Here is a 24,766-nt window from a genome sequence, read left to right as displayed (position 1 = left end):
ATGAGGTTTTTATATTATCATGGTAGAATTTATGCAGAATAAAACTGCTGATCCTATGTTTGCCTGTAGGGCAAAGTGCACTGATGAATAAATCAGAAATATTGTTTAATATTGCATTAAAAAGATGTAAAGGTATTAACACTAATTTATGCCAGATTCATTGTAGTAAAAAATATAAACTAAAATAGGCAATTTGTTTTAAAGAACTTGGTGCAGCAACTAATCATCATTATATATTTGTACAGTATACATTTTGTGAGCTCTAATATATGCATATTGCAGAATGATTTTACTGGAATTAGCTTAGAAGAAGCTTCCTGCTTAATTGCCACTGAAGTTCATGGTGTTTCTCAGGATTTCCATTATTTAATGTGTTCTGAAAGAAACAGCTATGTGATGCTTCTATTTACAGCAGTTAGAATGAAATTTAAACTTGAGGCAACCACAGAGTTCAATGGAAAGTTTTACAACACCCAAAGCTTTTCAAGCCATGCAGTTTGAACAGGATATGGCTGAGATGCTTTTGCAGAGCCTCCTTGGGAGCTGAGTCCTACTCTTGCTTCTGTGCCAGGGACCTTTCTTTATGCCTTTGCAGGACCACTCTCTGAACAAGAAAATAATGACTGTGGACAGAAACATAGAATCACTTGGAACAATTCCAGTCCTGAAAAATAAAAATGTACATTTATATATAAATTATGATCATTAAAATCAGCTAACATTTATCTTCACATTGAGGAGACAATGATGTACAGTCCCTGTAGTAGCTGTCTCATATTCCTGGTCATGAAGATCAATGGCTCAAAAGAACCAACTGCTTTGCAACAAAAATCCATATTTGTACACAAAAGAAATAATACTAGTAAAGAGACAACTTCTAATACAAAGAGGAACCCCACAAAGTGGTTCTGTGATGAGTCCAAAGGTAAAACAGTGGAGCTGTAAAAATTGAGCTTTTGTCTCCAGAAAGTGAAGATGGATTCTTTACTCCAATACTTGCAATTTCCTGAAGTATGAGGTTTAAGATATATTTTTGCTTTGGTGAGATATTTCAAGACAGTTATATTATTACTGATAGACTTTCAGAATAATAGTAATGTGACTGTGTTGGTACTGCTGTCATCCAAATATATCATACTATATCACGTGATTCTGTGGGCTCATTCTGAAATATTTGATATAAATAACACTGATGTTGCCTTCCTCTTGGAAATGAGGTGGTGTATTTCTATTACTGACAGATTTCTCTGCTGAGAATAAACATCACTTCTTTGCATTGAGTTTAAAGAATAGGCTTCAATGGGAAAAAATCCAAATTTTTCATCTGGTCAAGGTTATTTATCAGAAGTTCTGTCTAGACACAAGTACAGGAGCTTTCATAGAGCTGATATTGCAACTTATTGCATCTGCAAAAGTTGGACTGGAAAATAATATAAGGGCTGAGTTATAGCTTCATTTTCAAATAGGGTACATGCTATAGTATTTTTCATACTGTCCATAAAATAAATATTGGAGTCAAATATTCAGTTCACTTTGATTAATAGCTAAAGTAAACAAAGTGTGCACCAAAAACAGTGACTGCACTGCTGGGAAGTTATTTTTCAGTCTAGATCCAGGGAAGATTATTCTGGGCTTGGAATATGGATATGAATTTATATGCATACTAATTGATTTGTGCTGCTTGTGTACTCTCAGTGCTTCTTGTCTTCTCCTGAAATAATCTCTGAAGTGTGCTGTGCATTAGGCTACTGCCCAGTTCATGTAATATGCATCCAAATGTGAATTTAATCTAGATTTTTACATCACTGTGATTTCTATGTACATGGGATAACTTTGGGAGCAAAATCAGAGTGCACTTCACAAACTGACTCTGACTGGTTTTTACTCAAAATTTTACAAATACTTTGCAGATTGAAAAACTAATATTGTAATAATTTTTCGTTTAGGAATATATGGACTCCAACAAATACATAGAGCATTTAGTGACTCAGCTGGAAGAACAACGCTGGAATTTATGGAGGCAAGTACTGTGCCACACGTGTTTTTTTATTTTGCTATTTTGGAAACAATCCTGCAATCCATAGTTTCCATTTTTGAGTTCAAATGAATGATTGGCTATTCGGTTTCTCCATTTTTTAATTCTTTGCAGACTACCAAATCTTACCTCATGAAATAAGCAGGGCAGCACACACGAGTCGAATCATGCCTTTGTTAATCAAGGCAGTTCCACATCTGCACAGGTTTATTCATGTTAGAGTTTCTAGGCAGTGGATGCTAACTCTACTTCTACTTCTACTTGATTCTTTCAATTGGAGTGAATTTCAGAAATTGTCTTACATCCCTGAATGTAAGTGTTTTTATTGAATGGCACACAAAATCTAGCCAAAATACCACCACAGCAGCATGACCAATTGAGAGTTTTGCAACTAAAATAAACACAGGTTTACAATTTTGCAGTGCTCTTGATAGTCCGGATTTTCTATATCTTCTCTGTTAATGTTGCCCAGACTTCACCCTGGTTTAAGCAAAGCAGGGATTGCCACATTGCTGGTGGGTGTTTCTACACTGCCTACAGCAAATTTGGTAACTGCTCAAATCCTATCTAACATTAACACTTAATACAAAGGAAATGGAATAATAGCAGTGATAAAATTCTCTCAACATTCACAGCAATTTTTTCTTAATGCAATGTTTAGCTTTTTTTTTTTTCTGAAGACATATGAACAGTGACAGTCTTTTAAAACACAGTCAAACATAAAGTATCTTCAGGGAATAATTTAATGTTCATAGACTGAAACCTATTTCACCTTAGTTCTGATCAAGTGAGAAATAATGATCTGTCTGATTTTTCAGGTGAATGCCTCTCATGTACAAAAAAAGAGCAACTTTGCACATGCCAGTATTAGTTGTTCTGCACCTCACAAACTTCTTGACCTATACAATATAAAGTAGTATCACAGCATTTACAGCTTACAGCATTAGGATACTGACTCTTACTTATAAGGCAAACTCCTAAAGTTTGTGCTTAATTCCCTCTTTTCTAAAAAGTAGCCAAATATAATTGGCACAAATGTTGAAGTTTTCATTTAACATTACAGAGTTCAGGAGACTAACTTTGTGAGAATGGAGGTGATAACATTATATGCAGATGACACTACTGTGCTTAAATATAAATGAATAATAAAATATTAAAATATTTAAAAGTCTTTGAAAATAGCAAGGGTAGTGACTTTATTATAAACAGACATACAGATGTGTTCTGAAAATTCAGTGGTTTTGAAAAACCAAAACCATTAATTTATTTTTAACATTATTTATTTTTATCATTATTTTTATGGGGTGTTGGCATAAAAAGTTAAGACTGGTAATGAGCACTACAAGAAAAACCTTTCTGGTTTAGCCAGTCTTCTTTGAACACTTTATTCCTCTCTTTTAAATCTCTGAGAAGTTTCATGGTGAGGATTATGCTAATAGCTGGCACTACACAGGGGCAGTGCTGGGCTGTCTACAGCCAGACAGATGTCCTAATAAATCAGCAGAGCCCTCTCCTCAGCCTTCATTATGCTCCTGATTTGTGACTGCCATGATCTGAGCCCAGTGGGTCAGCGGGTGCTGAACCTGACATTGAGCGATAACCCCCACGGAACTCGGGCGAGCCCATAAATCTGACACACACAAATTCTGCCCATTTAGCTCCTCCAGCCTCATTCACAGCCAGCACAGATTTATAGTGCCCAGGCCGAGGCAGAGGAGACTAAACCCAATGCCATGGTGTGCACATCAATTTTACATTTCCTTTACATCTCCACACGTACAACGGGACCCTAAAAGACATGTGGGGGCCAAAATTTCTTTTCAGTTTGGAGGACAACTGTTTATACACGGCATTAGCATCTGCTGTGGAACATTTATTGCTGTAATTGCTGTCCCAGGAGGACTGGCAATGCTTAGGTCACGTTTTATGGCTTTCCACTAAAGCAGACCTCTAACCCAGCTTCAGATTCCTTCTTCTTAAAACCTTGACTGCAATGTGAGAAGGTACCTCAGTAGTTTGTGGAGATGCAGATTTTATTAACACAGCTTTTTTTTTTATACTAGACATTTTACAGTAGTTATTTTCACATTATTGATAGCATAGCTGACTTGACATTAGTTCCCCTATTTCTCAGGTTGGAGCTAATCACATTTACCCAACATGAGACAAATTTGACCCCCATCAATGTAAATCACCAACATTTACCATTGCAGGTGATGTACAGTAGTGGTTGTGCATCTCCATGTACCAGTTTAAAAACAAAAGGAAAATATTATTTTGGATTTTTCTGCCCTACCCTGTCTGAAAATAACATTAAACAGGACAGAATTGGGTCAGGTGAGTGGAATCCCCTTGCAGTGTTGTTTTCTACCTAGTCATTTAATGCTTTAGTTCAGCTAATGTATAGTTTTTATGGCAGATTCACGTGGACAATCAACATGAGAAGCATAAATTTGCTCCTGTAGTCTTTGCTAATTGACTTGATGGTAGATCTTAATTTTTAAGTCTTGACACACTGATCAGTGGCAGCAATTACTAATTCTCTTAACAGAAGAAAGAAGTCAGAAGTCATAATTCAGCATAGGATGCTTGCCTGAATAAACAAAGGTCAGACCCTGGTCTTAAGACCTTTCCAGGGAATTTTATTAGTCGTGCTACTGGAACCAGGACCAACACTTCAGTCTGCCTTGCTAAAAGCCTGAGGATATGCTGCAGTTCAGACATGACTAATATGTAATAAGTTAATGAAGGTCAAACAGCACTTCCCCACCTTACTACAGTAATGTAAAACACAGAGAGGAGGGACCAGAACTGTACAAGAGGATTGCATTGCATTTCTCCTATGCTGTATATTCAAAACAGAGTTTGTTAAATAGATCTGCTCTGCTTTCATCAGCAGCATTAGCATGCTTCTGTGCTCCTTGTTTTAATGCCTGTGTACTAAAGAGGTGCCAAGTATTAAACAGGTTGCCTTTGCTGTAATCATGAACTTCCATTGGGAAGCCTTAATTGCTAACAAGCAAAATAGCTCAGTGAGAATTTTTAATGGTGAGCACAGATTAAAATAACAACTGTGATTAGCTTTAAACTGCTTGACTAGAAAAAGACTAATCTTAGGGGAATAAATTGCATGGCACACAAAGGAAAAACCCTGTGTATGATATTACAGTAATGAAGGCTGAGAAAAAAATCAAATGCTGCCCCAACTAAATAAGGTCATTCTCTGCACAAGCATCTTTTTCTTGCCAGGGCTTCGTAACTTGGCCCGAGGGGAGTAAAGGTGTGAGCAGCCAGGTCTTGGGGCCAACCCCCATTTTAACCCATTCTGGAAGTTCTCATAACAAACATTGCCTCTGGTCTATGATGCTAGTTTAAGTTATAGACTGTATTTGGAATAAATTATCTTCCAAAATTGTTGTTGTAGATTATGATTAGAGGTTGGTGTGGTGTGGTGAGGTGTAGTAAGAGCATGAGGCTTCTTGATCCACCTGTCTGGTCATACCATCTTGGCAACACATAAAGCCAGGAAAAAAGTCTTTAGTGCTATTAGCCACTAAAGCCTGCCTCTTGTCTCTTCATCAGTCTTTGGTTTTGCTGGGGTGGTGTTTTCTTGGGGTTTTTTCCTACATCTCTACAGCACTGCTAGATGCATATGATAAACCCAGGAAAACATTGATTCCTTTTAGTTTCCTTAGTATTTGAGGCTGAAGCTGAATGAGGTAGAGTAGAACTGAGTTTGGCAATTAGGAGTCACACCAGGTACTAATTCATATTCTTCCAACTAACATTGTAACATACATGTCTCTCTAAAGCTGAGGTTTCTGATTTGTGACCTTTTTTATGAAAAACACACAAAAATGTAGACAAAAACATATAAAGCTACTAAGTATTATGGAGCTCACAGTACTGCTTCAGATGAGCATTTCTACAGAGGATTGGTGTTTAAATATGCACGAGGATACCAATTTAAAATGTACCTTATTTTTGGCCAAACGTGCTTTTCCTCAGCTGGGTATAAATGTGGATGGTTCAGTGAGCAGTGCAGATGTAGTTCCAAAAAGGCCACAAAAAGCACTGTCACCCTATTATCTGTGAATGAGAACCACTTGCTTCCTCTGGCTCCCCAGTACCATGCCCCTGTCACACCACAGCTATAAAAGATACTTCTTCAGGACCAAATTGGGTGAGAGCAATCCGAATATTGAGAAAAGCAAGGCTTTTTCTGTTTGCCTTTTAGATTATATTTTTAATAGGGTCATAGAAAAGTAAGAGAGGATAGTTTAAAGATTACAAATGGACTATGATGGACTATGTAAATCCAGTATAAATTCTGAATGTGTAAGCACAGGCTGAATAGCTGCTAGAACTCTTGTTGAAGTTGCAGTAGAAACAGTGCTTATATGAGGATTTATCTCAATGTTCAAATCAAGACTGATCACTGTCTTTGAAACAAATATAAATGCTTCATAGAAGTTTATACTTGCTCAGATTTTTTATTAGTTCCACTAATTAGTCATATAAAATAATTGTCCTCATCTGATTAAAGTTGATAGCAATTTTATGTGCAGCTCTTTACCAGATCAATAAATAAATCTCTTTCAGCAATGAGCTATTTTAACTCCACCAGGGCATATTTTTGCGAAGTATTTACTAAGCTGACTTAAAATTAAACTCAACTTGATGTGCCCTGGTAAATGAGAAATATGATTGGCATTACATATTCATAAAAGTATTAATTTTAAAGAACATGACTCTCAGCCTAATTGGAAAGACTACCATTAACACTGCTCATCAGTGCTGCATGAGTCAGGAGTGAAGTGTCAGGCCTCAGTATTGAAGTCATTACATAAAGGACTGAGAACCATCTGAATAGAAAATAATCTTGATACAAGCAAATATCTCTGTATCTGTGCTAAACTACCCAGATTTCAGAACTGCATGCAAAAGATGAAAAAGTGGTCCATAAAAAGTAACTTCATATGGCTGTGTTTATAAAATTAAATAAAAAAACCAATACTAAATTATAAAATGTTAATAACATTCTGTAATTAATTAGGGATTGGGGTAGTTTTGCACAGATGTATATTTGTCATAATAGCAAGACTGCCAGAGCCATGAATTGATTTTGTTTCTCTTAAATTATAAAATAGAAAGCCTTGAGCAAAATATATTCTTTAGATATATTTGGTAGAATAAGGATCACAAATGTTCCCTACCAAGTTGAAAGGAAAAAAAAACTCCAGCAGGGAAGTATGTGGAAGGTCTATTTGGCATATGGATGTTTGTTAAAAGCAAAATGCATGAACAGCCCAGACTAAATTAGTTCCTCATTTGTATGCTGGGAAATGAAATGTATAATCCTGGCATGGTTTTGCATTTGTTTAAGATTTTTCCTAAGAACAAACTCTTTTGTGTATGCAGATATACATATTTACTGTAGTGGCTAGTTAGGGGTAGGGAAAAAAAGAAAAATCTGCTTTGAAGTGGTTTTGTCTGACGCTAAGTGCGAGTGGCAGGATTTTGTCTGTCCCCTGCAGAGCAGCCTGGCCCAGGTAGCAGCACCGGGCGCTGCACAACTGCTGCGTCGCTGCATGGGGGAACAGCACTGACCCAGCCCGGCCCTGCAGGGAAACCTCAGGGCAGCTGCTCCTCTCACACAGCACCCAGAGGGGAAACCGAGATCACCTCGACACAACGACCCCAAGAGTGGAATACGCAATTATCCGGTGCTCTGAGATTACCTCGTTCTTTAGAAATCAAACATTTCCAAAAGGACACTGACCATAGTCTCATTTTATTATTTGGTGCTGAATTTACTCTTCCACTAATGTCTGCACACAGCCATGCTTACTCAAATTGAATCATATTTCACTCTTCAGATAATCCCAATTATGTTATTGGCTTTATTCACAGAGCAAAGAATAATTTTAATGAGTAATAGTGGCATTTCCCTGAAGTCTTCTCTAAGACTGAACAACTTATCTTTACACAGATCCCTGGCTCCTGTTTGGCAGAGGAAAACCTATAGATTTACATCAAGGCAACAACTGAGAATTCAGGCCCTTATAAAACCAGGATGCCAAAATGTATTATAGAAATGAGTACTGCACAGTCACAGGCTCTGAGACAGGGTTTTAGATGGCATGGTGGGTTTACAAAAGAAAAGGAAAATTTATAAATCTGCTATTTTCAAAGGAATGGTACCTTACTGATCTGTTTCACTGATGAAGTCTACAGGGCACTGCTGATGGCAAATGTAGAAGAGGTCGAGAAATTTTATATGAAGTTATGCAAGTCAGGTTAGCACCTTTCCTTGTAAATGACTTTCACTTCTGAAAGAGAAGTTAAATAATCAAGTTTAGATTTTTTATTTCATTCTTTAATGCACAACCTTTTTTTTTTTTTCCTAAATTATATTAATGCAAGAGTTTAAGACCCCAAGTGAGAACAGGGCCTCATTGTTCCACACAAAGTGTGAAATGGTTTTCATCTCCTCAGCCCCAAGGACGCAACAAGAAATAACATAATTCCCTTTTAACAAAAAAAAGTAATGGAGCTTGTACAAGAGATCCATGTGTCAGCCAGAGTTTTGCTGTGTTCAGTCACAGCACTGTGTACTGTCAGCCTGTTCAGTCTGAGGGATGATGTTCCCACATCACTACTTGAATCTTTAAAAAGCTCTGTGGCTTAAAACACGCTTGGTGGCAACCTTATCCCATGCTGTGTGATGGGAGGGGGTTTTCTTGTGTCTATACCATGATGAGGTGTGGAAGAGGTGACCTTTCTTTGGATGTCTCCTCCCCAACTCCTGTCCTTGGCCCTTGCCATGCTACAGGATGAAGTAAATTATGTCCTCTCTCAGGGGCTCAGCAGTGGCAAGGGGAGCAGAAGAGGAGGGCTCTGTCCTGTTCTGTCCAGGCAGTTCATTTTAAAGTACATGGATGTTCCTGTGCTGATGAAACCACTGCGTTTTTCACACAGAGAAAACCGTGGATGTAAACCCTGTGTCATGTAGCTGGGCCCGTTACAAGACAAATACTGCTTGAATTGAAAGCAGGACACCTGTGCAGCCCAAATACTGCTGTGACACCACTTATTCCTGCTATTTAATTGTGTGCTGATCCATCACTGTCATCTTCCTGCTTTTTTCCATGGCAGTCAGCACCTCTGTCCAGGCTTTGTTTGAGACTGGCACCTGAAGATCCAGTTTCCTGAGTTCTGTAGGACTTGGCTGGTGTCCAGTACCCACGTGGTGCAGGAGATTCAGGGTACATTTTTTATCAATTCTGCCTGCTGTACAAAGTCCTTTTTATGTTAACAAATTATATTTTTCATTGCTTCATTTGTTAATAAAAGGGCATAATTGTGCCTATAGCAATCCAGATTCTGGGATATCACCCATTCACACTTTTTTTTTTTAATCAAGAGTAAATTCCAATGTGTTCTGCTGTAGGGAAAATATCATGCATTTATAGCATAAACCTGTATAAACATTATTGTAATAGGTTCCACTGGGGACAAGGTTTCAAATATAAAGCAGCATTCATCACATATTAAAGACATGAGCATAGTTTTCTCTTACTTAAATCTGTGTAGCTCACAATTTGCTAACTCTTGCTTATGTAGATACTCCCCTGAGATTTTCAAAATTTAATAGAAGCTTGCAAAATTCAGGGCTCTTAGTTTTATCACCACCTGATTAGCTAAGCAGAATTCAGAAAGTATAATCAAGTAAGCAAAAAATAAAAACCCCAGACTGAGCTCCACCAAATGTTTTGCAGTAAGGAGATGCCAGATTTTGCAGGTTATTCAGTTTGCTGTCATTTATGTAGCACCTTTAAAGATGGCAGAGGGAGAAGCTGATCTGCTTCCACACTCTGCCAGAATCAGCAAGTGCTCCTACTGCCCTGTACTGAGGAAGTTTGATACTACCTTACAAATTATTCCCAGTTCAGTTCTCGATAATGCTGTAATAAATCCATTATTGTTTTTCATTCAGTAGATTCTTAGTCCTCTGCCAGGCAAGCCAAAAGCCTCTGAAGCCCTTTTGAAAGACATAAGTAGATATGTTGTGGCTCCTACAACATATGTACTTCCTGTATTTTTATGATCTTCCACTCCTCATGGTTGGGAGAGTTTAAATGCCAAGGAGATATCTGTCTTCCTGAAGAGCCCTGGGAGAAATTGGTCCAAAAACACACCAGAGATGTAAACACTCTCAATTCTTCTCCTCCTTTCCTCTAATAACAGTTGCAAATTTTTGAAAAAATGGCCAAATGCTGTGTCCTCTCTCTGACAGTAAAGTCACGAATTCACTTCTGCTCTGCAATGTGGAAATGTGCAAGTGGCAGCACTTGACCCTTTATTCAGCCAATTCAAAGATACTCAGAATTCCCATGAAGAATCTAAATTCTAATTCCACTGAGATCCAGAGAAAACTTTTATGGAATCCTTTTTGGTTTGAATGTACCCATTAGCAGCAGGAGCTGATGCTAACACACATCAGCACGGTTATTGGGGACCAGTTTGTTCTGCCACCTCTCTTCCAGTGACTGATTTTTCCTGCTAGCACAGGGCACTCCTTGAGTGTCCCTGTCACTCCTGTGGCACAGCATTTTGTGCAATAGCCTGGCCTGGCAGTTTTCCCAGGCACACAGTCCCCAGAGCTGAACTGAAGTCCTCAAAAGGGCAGCGCTGCCTCAGGTCTCACTGAACAGTGCCCTGTGTCAGGCTGAAAGAGCAACTGTTTCCATTAATGACGTCAGTTCACACGATTTCTACCCTGCTCGTGTTTAACAGAGCCCTGGAACTCCGCTGGTGTAACCTTGTGGTAGAACATCTGAAAATCTGGTATTACATCACCCATACACAGCCTCAGTCCTGTGTAAGCAAATATATAACTATTAATAGAAGGACAAGAAGTGAGTAAAGCTTAATAACTTCGCTCACTTCACTCACTTCATTTTGGGAGGTTTCCTCCCATTCCCAGATTTTTGAGCATGAAGTTTCTCTGTGAAGCAGGGACAGTCATAAAGGTTCCTTTGGTTGTTTTGGCATTATTGACTACTGTGCAAATGTGTCACCTCCAACCTGCCAACATCCCTGCTCTTTCCCAGGTCTCTCCTGTTTGGAAGAGCTGCAGAATGCAGAGGAGCAGAGGTACATCACCTCTACATACATGCACATTATGCCAGCTGAGAATCAGAAATCATTTTAGGAAGTGTCTGTCCCTCCAATGGTAGCTTGGTGTCTCTGAGAAAATGAAAAAAAAATCCCCCAAACCATGCATTTGCCTGTGCCAGTTGTTACGTTGGTTAATTTAAAACTACGGCTACCAGCCATGTATTGAGTTAATGCTATCATCTACTTCATTTTAGTGTTTTGAAGTATGAGCACTGCAGTTTTTTGTATCTCAGAAGCAATGGTGAGCCAAGTCATGAATTTTGTTTGAAGACTGGTGTATTATCTTGCAAATGCCTATGCTAGACAAAATTGTGCAAGCCTGGGGACAAGAAATAATGACTTGGAATGTATACTTGTTGCTGTGTATGAAACTGAGATACTACTAATCTTGAAGAGACACAGAAGAACAGTGTCTCAGCAGTCAGATACAGTGCAGCTCGACATGAATAAAAAACACTTTCAAGTTGTAATTATAGCTTTAATTTGTAGATAAATATTGGTTCTTTTCAATTCTAAATCACTTCTAGTTACAGAGTAAGAGACCAAGTCTGTCACTCTTGAATTCAGTGAATGTAAGCTTAGGCCTGAAAATGATTAACAAACTGGCAGTATTTTTTTTTTGTCCTTTTAGCCACTGTTAATCTAGCAGATTTGGTGAAACCACTCTATGTTTTCTCTAGGACTTCAGGAAAGGAGAATAATGGAAAGATAAATGAGGTTTTCAAACAGAAACTTTGTATGCAATAATTTGCAGACTTCATACAAAGACTTGACCCTGACTAGAATATTTTAAGATCTGCAGTAGCACCCCTAGGAAGGGACCATGATGCCATTGATTTTACTACATCTGGAGTACCAGTTACAGTTCTTGTCCCCACTTCAGAAAAGGTGCAAAAAAACTGGGTAAGTTCAGCGGAGGACAGAAAAGGTAATCATAAGCAGGAGTTGGTTTCCATTTATGGAACAACTAGAACTCTTTAGTCTGAAACAGCAGGAACCCAGGCAGCTAAAATGTGAGCAGCATGGAGAGGAGCTGCTTGTCCACTGCTTCTTTCAGTGCAAGAAATACAGGCTGCTGGATGAAAACAGGCAGCACATTGAAAAACAAATGAAAGGAAGACTTTTAATCTAAACAAGGATCAGAGCATCTGCACCACGGATATTAAAAGTGTATGTGGGTTCAGTTAGAGGCTGGACAGTCATGAAAGCAAGCTAGTGAGATGTACTGAACACACAGAGGGCAAGCTTGGGTCAGGAGATCCCTGAGCTCCCAGGGGGTTGGAGAGAGGTGAAATGCTGCTTCATTCCCTTGGTATTTGGGGTTTCCCAGTGAAATACCGAATTACACAGACTTTCTGGACAGATTCAGTGCAGCCCCTCATGTATTAGCCAGGTCTCAAAAACCATGCTGCATTTGCAGTCTCAATCATTAATTGGAGAAGAGTCTGGATAGGAGGTTTAGGTTGTCTATTCAAGCAACAGGCATTATAGTGTGATTACATTTTATTGTGGTTTTTTTAGTCTATTTAAACAGAAAATTAATGTGTCTTCTACTCAGTAGGTAAAACTGGCTCTTACAAGAGTTGCTCAAGGTGTTTTCCTACACTACAAAGCAGTTAAAACACATCAGCAGACAGGTTTGCTGTTCAAATGATGAAATCATGTTTGAATGGAGAATAACAATCTCTTTGGAGACCCCAAATTCTACTGGATTTGGAGAGGACCTCTTGTGTGCCATGATGCTTAGTTCCTGCCTCATGCTGCTTTGCAGCTTTCTGTCACAGAGTTTTGCAGTATTTAAGAACATCCCTGTATCATCTACTGTGATTCACAGTGCTTCACCCCATTACAGTTAATTAAACCCAAGATCTTCAACTAGCCCAGGACTCTAGATCAGCCCTCGGAAGATGGAGCAATTGTGTCTCATTAGGAGAGAGCAAGGTGCCTATGTCGTGGAAAGGACAAACTTACAGGTTTGAAAGATTCAAGTAATTTTGGAGGTTCTCATTTCACATTGGAAAAAGGAATTGCCAACCTGGAACAAAATCTACATTAAGAGATCTGGCTATGGGTTTATTCAAGACACCACAGCAACACATGTAGCTGCAATGACTGTTTTCTGTACCACCACAGGAAGAGATCCCTTCTGCAACTTACTGCACTGTCTTCAGCCACAGCTAGTCTGTTAAGTAAAATATGAGCATTATCCAATGATTTATTTGTTCTTCTGAGCTCCTCTGCTAAGAAATCTCCAAATTCAAAATCCAGAAAAACTCCTGCCACCTTCATTTTTGAAGTTCTGCTTCTCCAGTACTTGTCTTTGATTCTCAGATAGAGCTCTACTTTTTGCTTCTTGTCTCAGCGCCATAGATGAGGATTTACTTTGCACCCTGGTTCCTGCAGTCTCTTCACCCCAGTGTACCCACTGTCTCTCATTTGCATTATGTCAGTTTTTCTCACCTTGTTTCCATGATGTCTCACTTTCTCTCATTAAACTGGGAACTCTTGCCTGAACTCTTGCTCACTGTTCACTTAGGTTTTCTTAGGTTCTCTCTACACACACCACGTATCTACAAATAAATGGATCAAGTACCAGTTAGATTTTCTTCTAAAAGGCAAAAAATTTTACTTGCTATTTTTGGATTAACAGATGCCAAAGCTTTTAGCGATACTTTTGGAACTGCTTTTTCATATACTACGAGGTTTAAAAGCGTGCCGGTCATGCCTGTGAGTCTCCATCCATCAGAACTCTTTCACCTGTGCGTCACCCACCAGGCCCTCAGCAGCCCTATGGGCGCAGCCGCTGCCCCTCGGTGCATCCAACGCATCCCGGCGGCTCCACCACGCCGCGTGTCCTCTCTCCTAACTTTCGAGGACAGCTGGGACGGCATCAACTCGAGCCGAGCATTCCACTCGGGGCTGTGCGGAGGGAAGGTTTTCCCCATGATGTTCAAGCCCGCGGGCAGCGGTCCCGCCGCAGAGGCAGCGCTGCCCGGCCGCGGTGCGGCCGAGCGGAGGCTGCGCGGCCCCCGGACTCCCCGGCCCCGGGCAGCCCCCGCCCGCCGCCCCCAGCCCGGGGGCACCCGGGGGCCGCCGCAGACAATGGCCCGGCCTCCCCCACCCCCCCCCCACCCCCCCCCGCCGCGGCGAGCCCCTGCTGCCGCCGCAGATTTGCCGGAGCCATTCAGTTGCGACCGATTGCGATCGCGGCAGATGGGCTGGATCTGACAGCCCCGCTCCTCCGCGGGGCCGGGGGCGGAGGGGCCCGGCCGCCGCGCTCCCCGCCCCGCCGAAAGTGCCACCCCGGGCAGCCGCCCGCCCGCCCGCCCTCCCCAGGCACATGTTACGCGTCCCGCGGCTGCGGCGGCAGCGGGAGGAGAAGCTGCCGCGGCGGAACAAAGCGGAGCAGGCGAGCGGCGGCGGCGGGGCGGCCGGCCCGGGGGGCGGCAGCCGCTCTGCCCAGGCGGGGGGCGGCGGCGGGGGGCTCCCCGGCCCGCCGGGACGCGCGGCCCCCGCCCGCCGCAGGATGCGCCACCGCGCCCCAGGTAAGGAGCGGCCGCTCCCGCGCCCCCGTCCGTCCGTCCGTCCGTCCGTCCATCCATCCATCCATCCATCCATCCATCCTTCCCTTCCTTCCTCTCTCCCTCCCTCCCTCCCTCACCTGCCCGCCGCGCCTCCTACCCGCCCCGCCGCCACCGTCTCCTCCCCTTCCCCGGCGCCCCGCGCCCGCCCCGGCGGCGCCCGCCGCTCCCCCGCCCGAGGCCGCGGCGCTGCGCGGAGCCGGGCGCGGCCCGCGGGCGGGGGGAGGCACCTGCCGCCGCATCCCGCCGCCGGCCCGGCCTCCTCCCCGCCCCGCCGGCCGTGCCGCAGCCAGCGCCGGCAGGAGGCCGGGTCCCTGAGCGCCGGAGCGCCGCGGGGAGCGGGCGGGCTGGGACCGGGCCGGCCGGAGCCCGCACCGCCCCCTGCGCGCCCGGCTCCGCCGTCGGGCTCTGCCCCTGCTCGGCCCGGAGAGAAGGGACAACCTTCTTCTTCCCTGCCTTTTCCTCCCTGATCTATGGGCAAGGAGCCCGCGGGTCTGCATTCTAGCCCTGTTGCTTCAGAGGCAGCAGATTTTCTTCCCGTTCTGTGCCTCTTGAAGGAGCATCCTAATGAGTTTTATTTCTGTTTTAATTTTATTTCTGATTGTTTAAGGCTTGAGCCCTCCACACTGCACTGGTGGCTGGATGCAGAGTGTCGCCATGGAAGAAGTCTATTAGGTAGAGATCTTTCTGAAATGAGTTGAAGTACACAAAGCAGTAGGGTGTGAGGTAAACGCAGTGTTGAGTGACCCAGGGCTGGCCATGAGGCTTTTAGCTGTTGATTCTTTGGCTCTGGTTGGATGTTAGCTCCACTCTCCATCTCCCGAGGTGGGGTTACCCAGGGAGTGACAGAATAAGTGTGAATAAGTGGAATAACTGTGAGTGGGCTTTGCAGCAGGAAAAATGCAGAGCCACATAAATACCATATTGCAAACTTTATCTTGTGTGTTAACAAATTTTTTTCTCCATGTAACCATATAGAGTCCCTTATTAAAATGGTTTTGTAAGTGTCCGCTGCCCATCGCTTAAAAACAGATATTCCAGATAAACCCTCTGTTTATCATTAGGAAGCTAGCAAAGTTGTAACAAGGGAAGTATCATGAAACAGAGAAGTGATTTACATCGGAGGGGCTGGCTGTATACATTACTGGATTGCAGATAAGCTATGTAAGTAAACAGAAGCACAGTGCTCTGTTATTGTGCATGACTATGGAGATATCATGGGACTCTTTTGCTAGTTAATAGCATAAGGCTTTGTGGGAACTGTTTGATCTGCAGGACTTTTGCTTGGCAGTAGTTTACTTAAGGTTATTGCACTCTGTTTGGAGATTTGTATTTGCTAGCCATTATTGCGTTCTTAGCTCCAGGCTTCCCAGAGTTGCAGGTTAGTAGGTCAATAAAAATTGCACTGAAATGCTGGAATGGGTAGTCTAGAGTTTTAAATGTGGTTGGGGAATAACTAGGCAGTAATCAGAATGCTGAGGATTTTTTTTTTTTTTTTTGTGCATTTTTGTGCTGGTCATTGGTGGTGAACCAAAATTTTTTTTTTTTTTTTTTTTTTTTTTTTTTTTTTTTTTTGCCATTAATACCACAGATGCTTTTCCATTTCTTGTTAAGAGAGGAAACAAATCATATAAGGTAAATACAGAATTCCCTTTCAGCATAAAGCAACGAGTGCCCTTGGTTGAATTTACCAGGACTTAGTTCTTAGTTCCTTTGCTAGTGAACATTGGGATTAATGCCACTGGCATTACATGAGGGCTTGCCAGTAGCAAGAATAAAAATGTCATCAGGTTTCTGCTGCTTTGGATTTACATGTTTCTTTTAGAACCTGAAATTTGTGGAGGGAAGCAGTATGGAAAAGTGCATTTGTGTTACAAATGCTCCAATAAAATCTTGAGCCATCCAGGTTACAGCGCTCGCCAGGCTCGTTGTGCCCCGCTGGATTCCGGGTGTGCGGAACGAGGCTGAGCTGGGCTGTGCTGCCCCTGTCTGAAGCCCTGCCTGTTCCCAGAGCAGCTGCAGCGTGTGGTGTAATCCCCATTCCCACCAATCCTTGGACCTGGAGGTTGCCTGTGTCGGTGGAGCAGTCCCACTCGCGTCACAGCACACAATTTACAGAGTTAAAGTGAGACATATGGTGTGTCCCCCCACCTCGGTGGTGTGCTCATCAGGGAGGATGGACTGGATGGTCAGTGCAGAGCTCTGATGGAAAAACGAAAAATACAAAACGTTCGCAGTGGTTTCAGCATCTCTCATGTACTTTCCCCTTCCACTGAACATCATGGACTGGAAGATTATATACTTTAGGTCAGAAATATTGTATGTGATTTTATGTACTTTTTGGCTTTTTCAGTCTGGTCTCTTTTTTAGAGTATTTCCTAGGAAATTTATTCTTACTCCAGCTTTTTCTCATCTGCATTTTTGCAGTTTATTGCATGTAGGCACTTTTTTTTCTTTTTGCAGTTTATTGTACTTATTGACAAGTTTTTCTTGCTGAAGTATTAATGTATGCTTTGTAGTACTTTGTGTCACCCTCTTTCTTTAGCAAAGAACTTCCCTTTCTGTAATAATTATTAATGGTTAGCTCTTCTTCTGTGCCATGTAGGGTTGGTTACAATTGTTGTAGAGTGTTACTGCTACACCACTGCTTGTCTCCACCAGATAAATCCCTACACAGATAAGCCCAGCAGCAGCCAGGTGTTGTGCATAAATCCACTTCTTACACTAATTAATTTTCCTTTTAAGACCCTGATTTTGCCACCAGTTAGACACCTGCTTAACCTTGGAGTTACAGCATTGAAATAGATAGGCTAGTCTGCATGCAAAGCAGAGTGTGTGTGTTTCTGTTCACTTGTAGCTTGCAAAGAGGTGCTGTACAAAATACCCCAAAACAACCCAATCCCCTTTTCCTTTGCTCCAGTTCTCAGGAACTGCAATGCAATACCTGCTGTTAGTTTGGTGTTTTAGCTAAAACATAATCCCATTGAGTGATGGAACTGACCTGGGACTGGTATTTTAGACACAGGCATGGTGTTTCTGCTCTTGGCTGATGTTTCCATGGATCTTTAAACCCTCTTTTTCCACCTGAAACTGCACCATGGTGAAGTTGAGGCCATCAGAGCAGTAATACAGAATTTCCACTGCTCAGAAAAGAGAGAATGAAAGGCCAGTTTTAATAATATTTGTGTAAAAACATCAGCCAGAAAGTTGATGGTAGGATTTGTGTTTATGCTTCCATTCTGAAGAAGGTCTGGAGGGATTATTACAGCAGCAAAATTCTGTTTCTTGGTTCTAGCTATTTGATATTTAGATCTCATATAATGGGAACTCCTAGGAGAGATGAAAGAATTTATAGTATTAGGACATTATATGATGGATACAGTCTCAAGCTGATGTGAATGGAATTTTAAAGAATATACATATAGTTTTGATATATTCAAATGATTTAAACCTTAAGAGAAAGTTATGCAGCAAGACTAAATGTCAGAAACCCTCAAGCTGTCTGTTTCTTTGAGAATTTATTTTTCTTCTGTACTTATCATTTGAAATGAAAATAGGAAGGTGCTTTTTTTTTTTTTTCCATGGAGAGAATCTTTAAAGTGCAGAAATTAATGGCTCATAAAGGAGAATCAAGTACTTTTGCATCTTGCTGTGGTGTGTGCACTGATGGTTGGCATCTGAAACATAAATTATTCCTCAGAATAATCAGAATGAAAGTAAGATCATAGAGGAAAAACCAATATGTGGGGAAAAGAAAAAGTTTGATATATTACAGAAACAAAGTTCTCAACACTGCTGTGTGCTGTGATAGAACAAAAAGAAGTATTATTCTTTCCCCTATCTCTCTTTATAGGATTTCTCTTAAATCCATGTCATTCCAAGTGTCTGAGCCAAACATATACCAGTTGCTATCCATGTACATCTTTTTTCCACCTTCTAGTAACTTCCCTTGCTTTGTGTATAAACCCCTCTAAAAAGGCTCTTGGCTCCTGATGGCCTGTGTTGTTCTAAATGGACAATGCAGCTGCTCTCTCATTATGTCCACTTGAATCCTCTCAGTTCTTCTCTGTGCCAAGGTTTTACCCATGCTCTTGATCTAAGCCACTACAGGAAGCTAAAAACCTTATCCCATTGTGTAGTTGTTGATGATAAAGTAATTTGTGCCTGAGTATGGCACATCCTTATTCTGAGTGGGTTTTTTTATTCTGAAGATGAGCCATATACTTTAAGCATTTCACATTATAATTTCAGGTTTCATTGCCATAAATAGTAATTTCTGTGGCAACAGACATTGATCTTTACAGAACTTTTCTTCCATTTCTTTCCCTTTCTCTTCCCTTCTTTGAATTGGCTGCCTATGTACCTCTTCTCCATGCCCACTGTGTGTGTCTGCATTCCAGTGGATGTTCCTAGTCTCAGGCACAGGAGCCAGCTGGCGTTTGTAAAACGATGAGCTCAGTGACTTACTGCACCCTGAAGAGCAGCAGTGTCCTGACTAAGAACACACCTGTGTGACATGTGGTCAGGGGGGAATGTAGACCAAACCCAGTGCAATAAATGCATCTTTCTGTTGAGTTTGGGAGAAGACCAGAGCTACCAGTGGAGCCACAGTAACCATGTGTTGTGTCCTGGCCTTCTTGGCATCTGCAATAAAGTGATTCCTGGTGGCTACTGAACATGAGACTGAATTGCAATCATTCCTGGTGGTGTTAATGGGAATCTGACGTGCCAACATTCAAGCATATAAAAATATTTTTTCATGTAAATAGCGCATGTGGTAGTAGAGAAAACTGCTGGGAATGCCTCTGGTATCTATGCTCTAGATGGGTGTTTGTAGTTCATAGCATAGGAACAATTTGCCCTAAGTTTTGCTGCAGCCTCTCTCTCAAGTAACATTGGCTTTACAGTAGGAGTACTGCTAGGGCTTCTATCCTGGAGATGAGTAACTTATCCAGTCACCATTTTCAATGTTACCTAATGGAAATAAACAATTACAGTAGTATGTAGTCTTGTAGTATGTTGCTATGGTTTGATTTATTTTTTTTAATGCTCAGTCTTGTTAAATAACTTTATTTACATTTGCTTTGGCACTGTAGTAGAGCCCAGACAAGGAACATTGTCAACTGACATGGCACAAATGAGAAAAAACTTGATTATTTGCTGTGATCCCCTGGTGGATCCGGGACCACACCTCCACTTCATCTCCCAGCTGGCCCAAGAGGTTGCACCAGCTGCTTGTCCTGGGCATGCAGCAAGGAGTCAGCTGCTGGAGACCTTGCATCTGTGTTATATCTGGGGTGCTCAGGGTGTTGTCCTGGAGCACAGCTGCAAGGGGAAATCAAGGCACTCTATCATGAATGGCGGGCCCAAGACCTTAAATGTCAACGCACGTCAAGTTTTCACTGACATCACATTAAATTGGCAGTGAAAATGCACCTAATGAATTAAAATACGATCACAAAGAATGTCTGTCTCCCAAACTTCACATTTTATGTATGAAACACAGCTCAGCTGTGTTGATGAGAGAGTTAGACTGCACGGTACAAAGAAAAATGAGGAACTGTTAGTCGGAGAGCGAGGATAGATTTGTTTTGATGTCAGGGCTTCTATTTATTCTCAAAGCCTGACGTTCTCACTAGGCTGGATATCTGAAGAGCTGCTTCAGAACTGCTGAGCCTCCATAGCTGGCACTGTGTCTTACAGGTCCAAATGAGACTGGTGGGTAACAGGAGCCTACAAACGCTGATGTCTTGGGCTGCCTCTGCCCAAACTCCATATCTGAAAGCCAGGAAGTCCCAGCACATTCCAAGGTTTCCTATTCTGGACTCCCATGTAAAGCAGCTCCTGATTTGAGAGGAGGAGGGGCTTCACAGTTCCCTGATGAGGAGTTAGGAATTGGTTCCTGAGACTGCAACTCACAGAGGGTCAAACACCACTTCTGGTGATAGGAACACCACTTCCTTTTGATAGGAAAGACATGGAAGAAAGATGAGGAGGAGTGGCAATGTAGTTGTTCAATGTTCAGAGAATTGGAGTAAAATCAAGGATGGCTGTTGTTTTTAAGCCAGGAAAATCTGTAATAGACCTGTTTGGCAAGGAACTGGAACCAGGGACAGCAGAACTCTAATGAAGAGTAAGGAGACCAGGTGAGAGGAGGGACTGAGACATCAACATGATCTTGGCAGGTGAGGAGGAAAGAAATTACCTTCTTGAATTTTGATTTTCTTCCTCTTGGAAGAAAACGGTGAAGTTGTGTTCAGGAAGAGAACTGCAGGTTTGCACTAATTAATCAAAGGCAGAAAAAACTGCAAAGGGATATTCTATTAAGTTTGAAAAGCTGAGTTCAGAAGGTGTCAGATACAGGTGTTGTGAAGTGTGAAAGAAGGAGTGGAGAAAGATACTAAGATCTGCAACAGCATGCATTTCAGTGAGGGGTGAAACAAGCTGTAAAACTGTAGGAGAGTAAGTGTGGCATTAACAGATGTTAGAAATATTTCATTTTACTGGGACCCGTTTTCTAGGGCAGAGCTACTTGTGTCAAAGAATCAGATTTTTCGTGACTACTTAAATATTCTTTTGCTAAAAGCCAATGCCCTTATTGGTGTAGCGTGCACTGTTAAAGCAAATGGTGGCAGTGGTCCCTAATGGATTTACTTCCTAGAGTAATGAAAACGTGCTTTATTATTTATTGTGCATTTTCTTGTCTGATTCTGGGTTTTGTGCAAGGGTGGAGGCTGGATAATTTGGGATGTATCAATATGTGAGTTTATCTCTCCCTTGTCGTGTAAAGGCTTTTTAAAGAGAGATATTTTTAGCAATACTTAGATAAATATTATTAGAGTCTGGATTAATCTCCTTAACGTCTTCACTCGGCGGCGCGTAGCTGTGATAGTCTTAAGGATGGTAGGCAAGGCAAGGTTTTCAGTCATGGGTGTCTCTGATGGGATTAACACAGGAAAAGATTCAGGCTTTTGGCACACAAACCCTATTGTCCCTCCTTTCAGTTCTGTTAATCTCCTCTTTTCTGGTGGCAGCATGGGCCATGTATTTTTGACTCAGATCCAAGTTAGCTGAACCATAACTTGGTTTGTTTAGTAGTAGCTGGATCAAACCGAGTGTGAGGCCAACCAATAAATAGTTCTGATCTGTTTTGCTGCAATTTTCTGTTGATAAAACCATGTAAACGTAACAGGTGAATTAATGAGAGATGTTGTTGTTAGATCTAAAATATAAACCACAGTTCCAGCCAGGCATAGATTTATTGATGGCACTGAGGGGATCTAGGCATGGCATGATCCTCTTCCCTCCAGTTACCCTAATCAATATGTCAGATGCAGAGTTCATACATGACAGGATGAAATCACAGCCCTACAGCTGGGTTTCTCTTCCCATTTGAAGCAGTAGTGAATTTCCCTCTGCCTGCAGAAAACTTGCCCCTTTTTGTTGTTGGCTTGTTGTTTTTCTTTTACAGTGCTATTACAAATTATCCCATCATTGAAGTCTGGATAGGATGTGTGAAAGCTCCTTTTCCAAATGGTGAGGCACTCAGTCAGTGAAATAGTTTGAATTAAGACTGCATTGAAGGTCTTAATTTATTTCTTTGACTGTCTAATAGGTAGTGTAAGTAAATAAGTATTTCTGAGAGACTACATCTGCTGCTTTATAGAGAAAGCTGCTCAACACTGCTAATTTATTAAAAATAAGGAACAGGCATATGTTGTTAGATCTGCAAAAAATACAGCTCAGACATCTTCTTTTCTCTATAAGAGAAAAAAACTCTCATCTGTGGAGAATCATACAGCACTTGCTGGATTGTTGAAGGTTGTGACTAAGGTTACAAGGAAACAGACCAGGGTGACTGGAAAATAATGTTTGGGTTTTCCTCGGGGCTGCCCCTGGGGAGCTGTGCCACCTCACCCAGTCAACCCCAAAGGGGAGGCTGTGCCACCCTGGCGAGGGACCTGCAGGGGTCAGAGTTGGATCATTTGTTGTGAGCAAGAGAAAATGCAAGAGAAAACATGGTCTTGACCTACTTGTTGTTTATACTAATTCATTTTGGTTTAAAAGCTGAAAATCACCTACTTCAGTTTGGAGTGAGCTGGCCAGTGGAGTAGTTGGGTTAGAGGATCTTCAGCAGGCAAAACAGGGCTACAGCAGCACAGCCTGCTGTGAATCCAGCCTGCCTGCCTGGCTCCCAGCTCTTACAGGCAGATCCTGGTGAGCTGAGGAGGAGATGGATCACAGCTCCTCAGTGGCAGCAGCAGGGTGGGGATACAGACATATGTGAATAATAGATATTTCAATCTGTGACCTAAACTGAATTTTAAAGTTGTCTAAATGTCCTGTATTTTAGGTACATGCCTTATTTTTCAGTTATTTTCTGCCCATAGGCATAGACTTTTTTGAATGAGGCCATCATTTATTTGTGGCTGCTCAGAGGTTACCAGGATAATACCCAGTGCCTCAGCCACGCTCATGTTTGGTTTTGTAGTGCATGTCAAGGTCCCAAGGTTTCAAGTCAGATCTTTCAGGAGGTACCATTTCCCCAGCAGACCCAGCCAGTACAGTGTGGCACTGGGGAGAATTTGGCTCTTGACTGGACATAAACCTGCTCTGTAGAACTCTGCCCTTCCTGGGTAGTCTCCATAAGCCATTTAAATAAGAATTGCTGGTGTCAGGAGTTTTCCAAAGCAACTGGAGAAAGGCATCTACAGGGAGAGAAATTATCCACTAGAGAATGCCACAGAGTCACAAAATTGTGTGCTTGAGTGAAATAAGCTCTGCAATGGTGGAATTGTGTATATACTTGAGGTGCATGTCTACTCCAGCTTTCCTCCTTATAAGGAAGTTCCGTATTGACTGAAATCTTCCTACTTTTTGAGTACTGTTCTGGATGGAAGACATACATATTCCTTCAAAGGTTTGAGCCTCATCAATGACCTGTGACTACATTTCCACAGGAACTCTTCCGTGGTTGGCAGTGAAAGTTGCCACATGCATTTGCAATAATAAAACTCTAGTTCCTTTGTGTCTTATCTTTTTAGGGAAAAATCCTTCATAATCTCTCAGCATTCATAAAAAATGATGATTTTGTCAGACTGTATTAGAAATCACAGCTTTTCTTCAGGCTAGTTATATGGGAAAAAACCCTTCAGAAAGGAGAAGTTTCAGTTAGTGAAATGTGACAGTTAAATAACATTAGAGATTTCCTCTTGATCTGCAAGTATTTACCTGAGTATTTCTATCATAATAAGTAATACAATATTTTCTGTTAGGAGATTGGATGGTTTTCACATGGATATTTTAGACAGCTGTCTATTTTTACATGTTTTTATGCAATTTTTGACAGGATATCATAATAATTCTCAGTATGGGGACAGTTTATAAGGCTCTGTATTATCCAGGTCTGTAATAGTGCTATAATATCAGCTTTGCTCCCAACAACATCAACCAATATTTTGCTGTGGCTAATGTGCAGCAACATCATAGATGTTGATAATTATGACTTGTGCCACTGACTAACCCTCTAAAAGTAGCATTTTGATGTTTTTTGTGCTGCAGTGGGATGGCAGCCAGTTGGCCTCTGAAGATAGTTTCCATAGCTACTGTCCTACAGAGAAAGAAAATGCTGCCACAGCATTTTTCCTTTGCACCTTTATAGTTTTTATGCAAGCTGTCAAGACAATTAATTTTCATCAGATGTATTGGTTATTAGCTGTTGAATGCAGGGGGCCATGGGTTAGTACATATGATGAAAAAGAGCGTTGAACTAAGTAAAACATCAAGAGATTTCTTTATGTACACAATATGAATGCATTTCAGATTTACAAAATCCCATTACTGCAGCATCTGATATGCCAAAATGCAATCTGTGCTCAAATGACAAGGTCCTGAGACTGCTCAACTTTATTTCTGAGAATAAGCAAGCCTGGCACTGACTTCCACTGTTGTTGAATGTTATGATCTA

The 24,766-nt window shown here is 41.6% G+C and overlaps 1 protein-coding gene across 1 annotated transcript in view; it reads left to right on the top strand.

Annotated features, from left to right (window-relative positions):
• Nucleotides 1-24,766, top strand: part of NCKAP5 (NCK associated protein 5) — a 354,946-nt gene that overhangs the window by 116,364 nt on the left and 213,816 nt on the right. The window contains exon 3 of the mRNA XM_053948355.1: nucleotides 1,947-2,024. Within this exon, the coding sequence (XP_053804330.1) occupies nucleotides 1,947-2,024 (78 nt within the window). The remainder of the gene's footprint in view (nucleotides 1-1,946; nucleotides 2,025-24,766) is intronic.

This window comes from Vidua chalybeata, chromosome 7 (genome assembly GCF_026979565.1).
Source record: "Vidua chalybeata isolate OUT-0048 chromosome 7, bVidCha1 merged haplotype, whole genome shotgun sequence".
NCBI lineage: Eukaryota > Metazoa > Chordata > Aves > Passeriformes > Viduidae > Vidua > Vidua chalybeata.
Note: the sequence above shows the minus strand (reverse complement) of the source record. Positions and strands in the feature narration are given on the sequence as shown.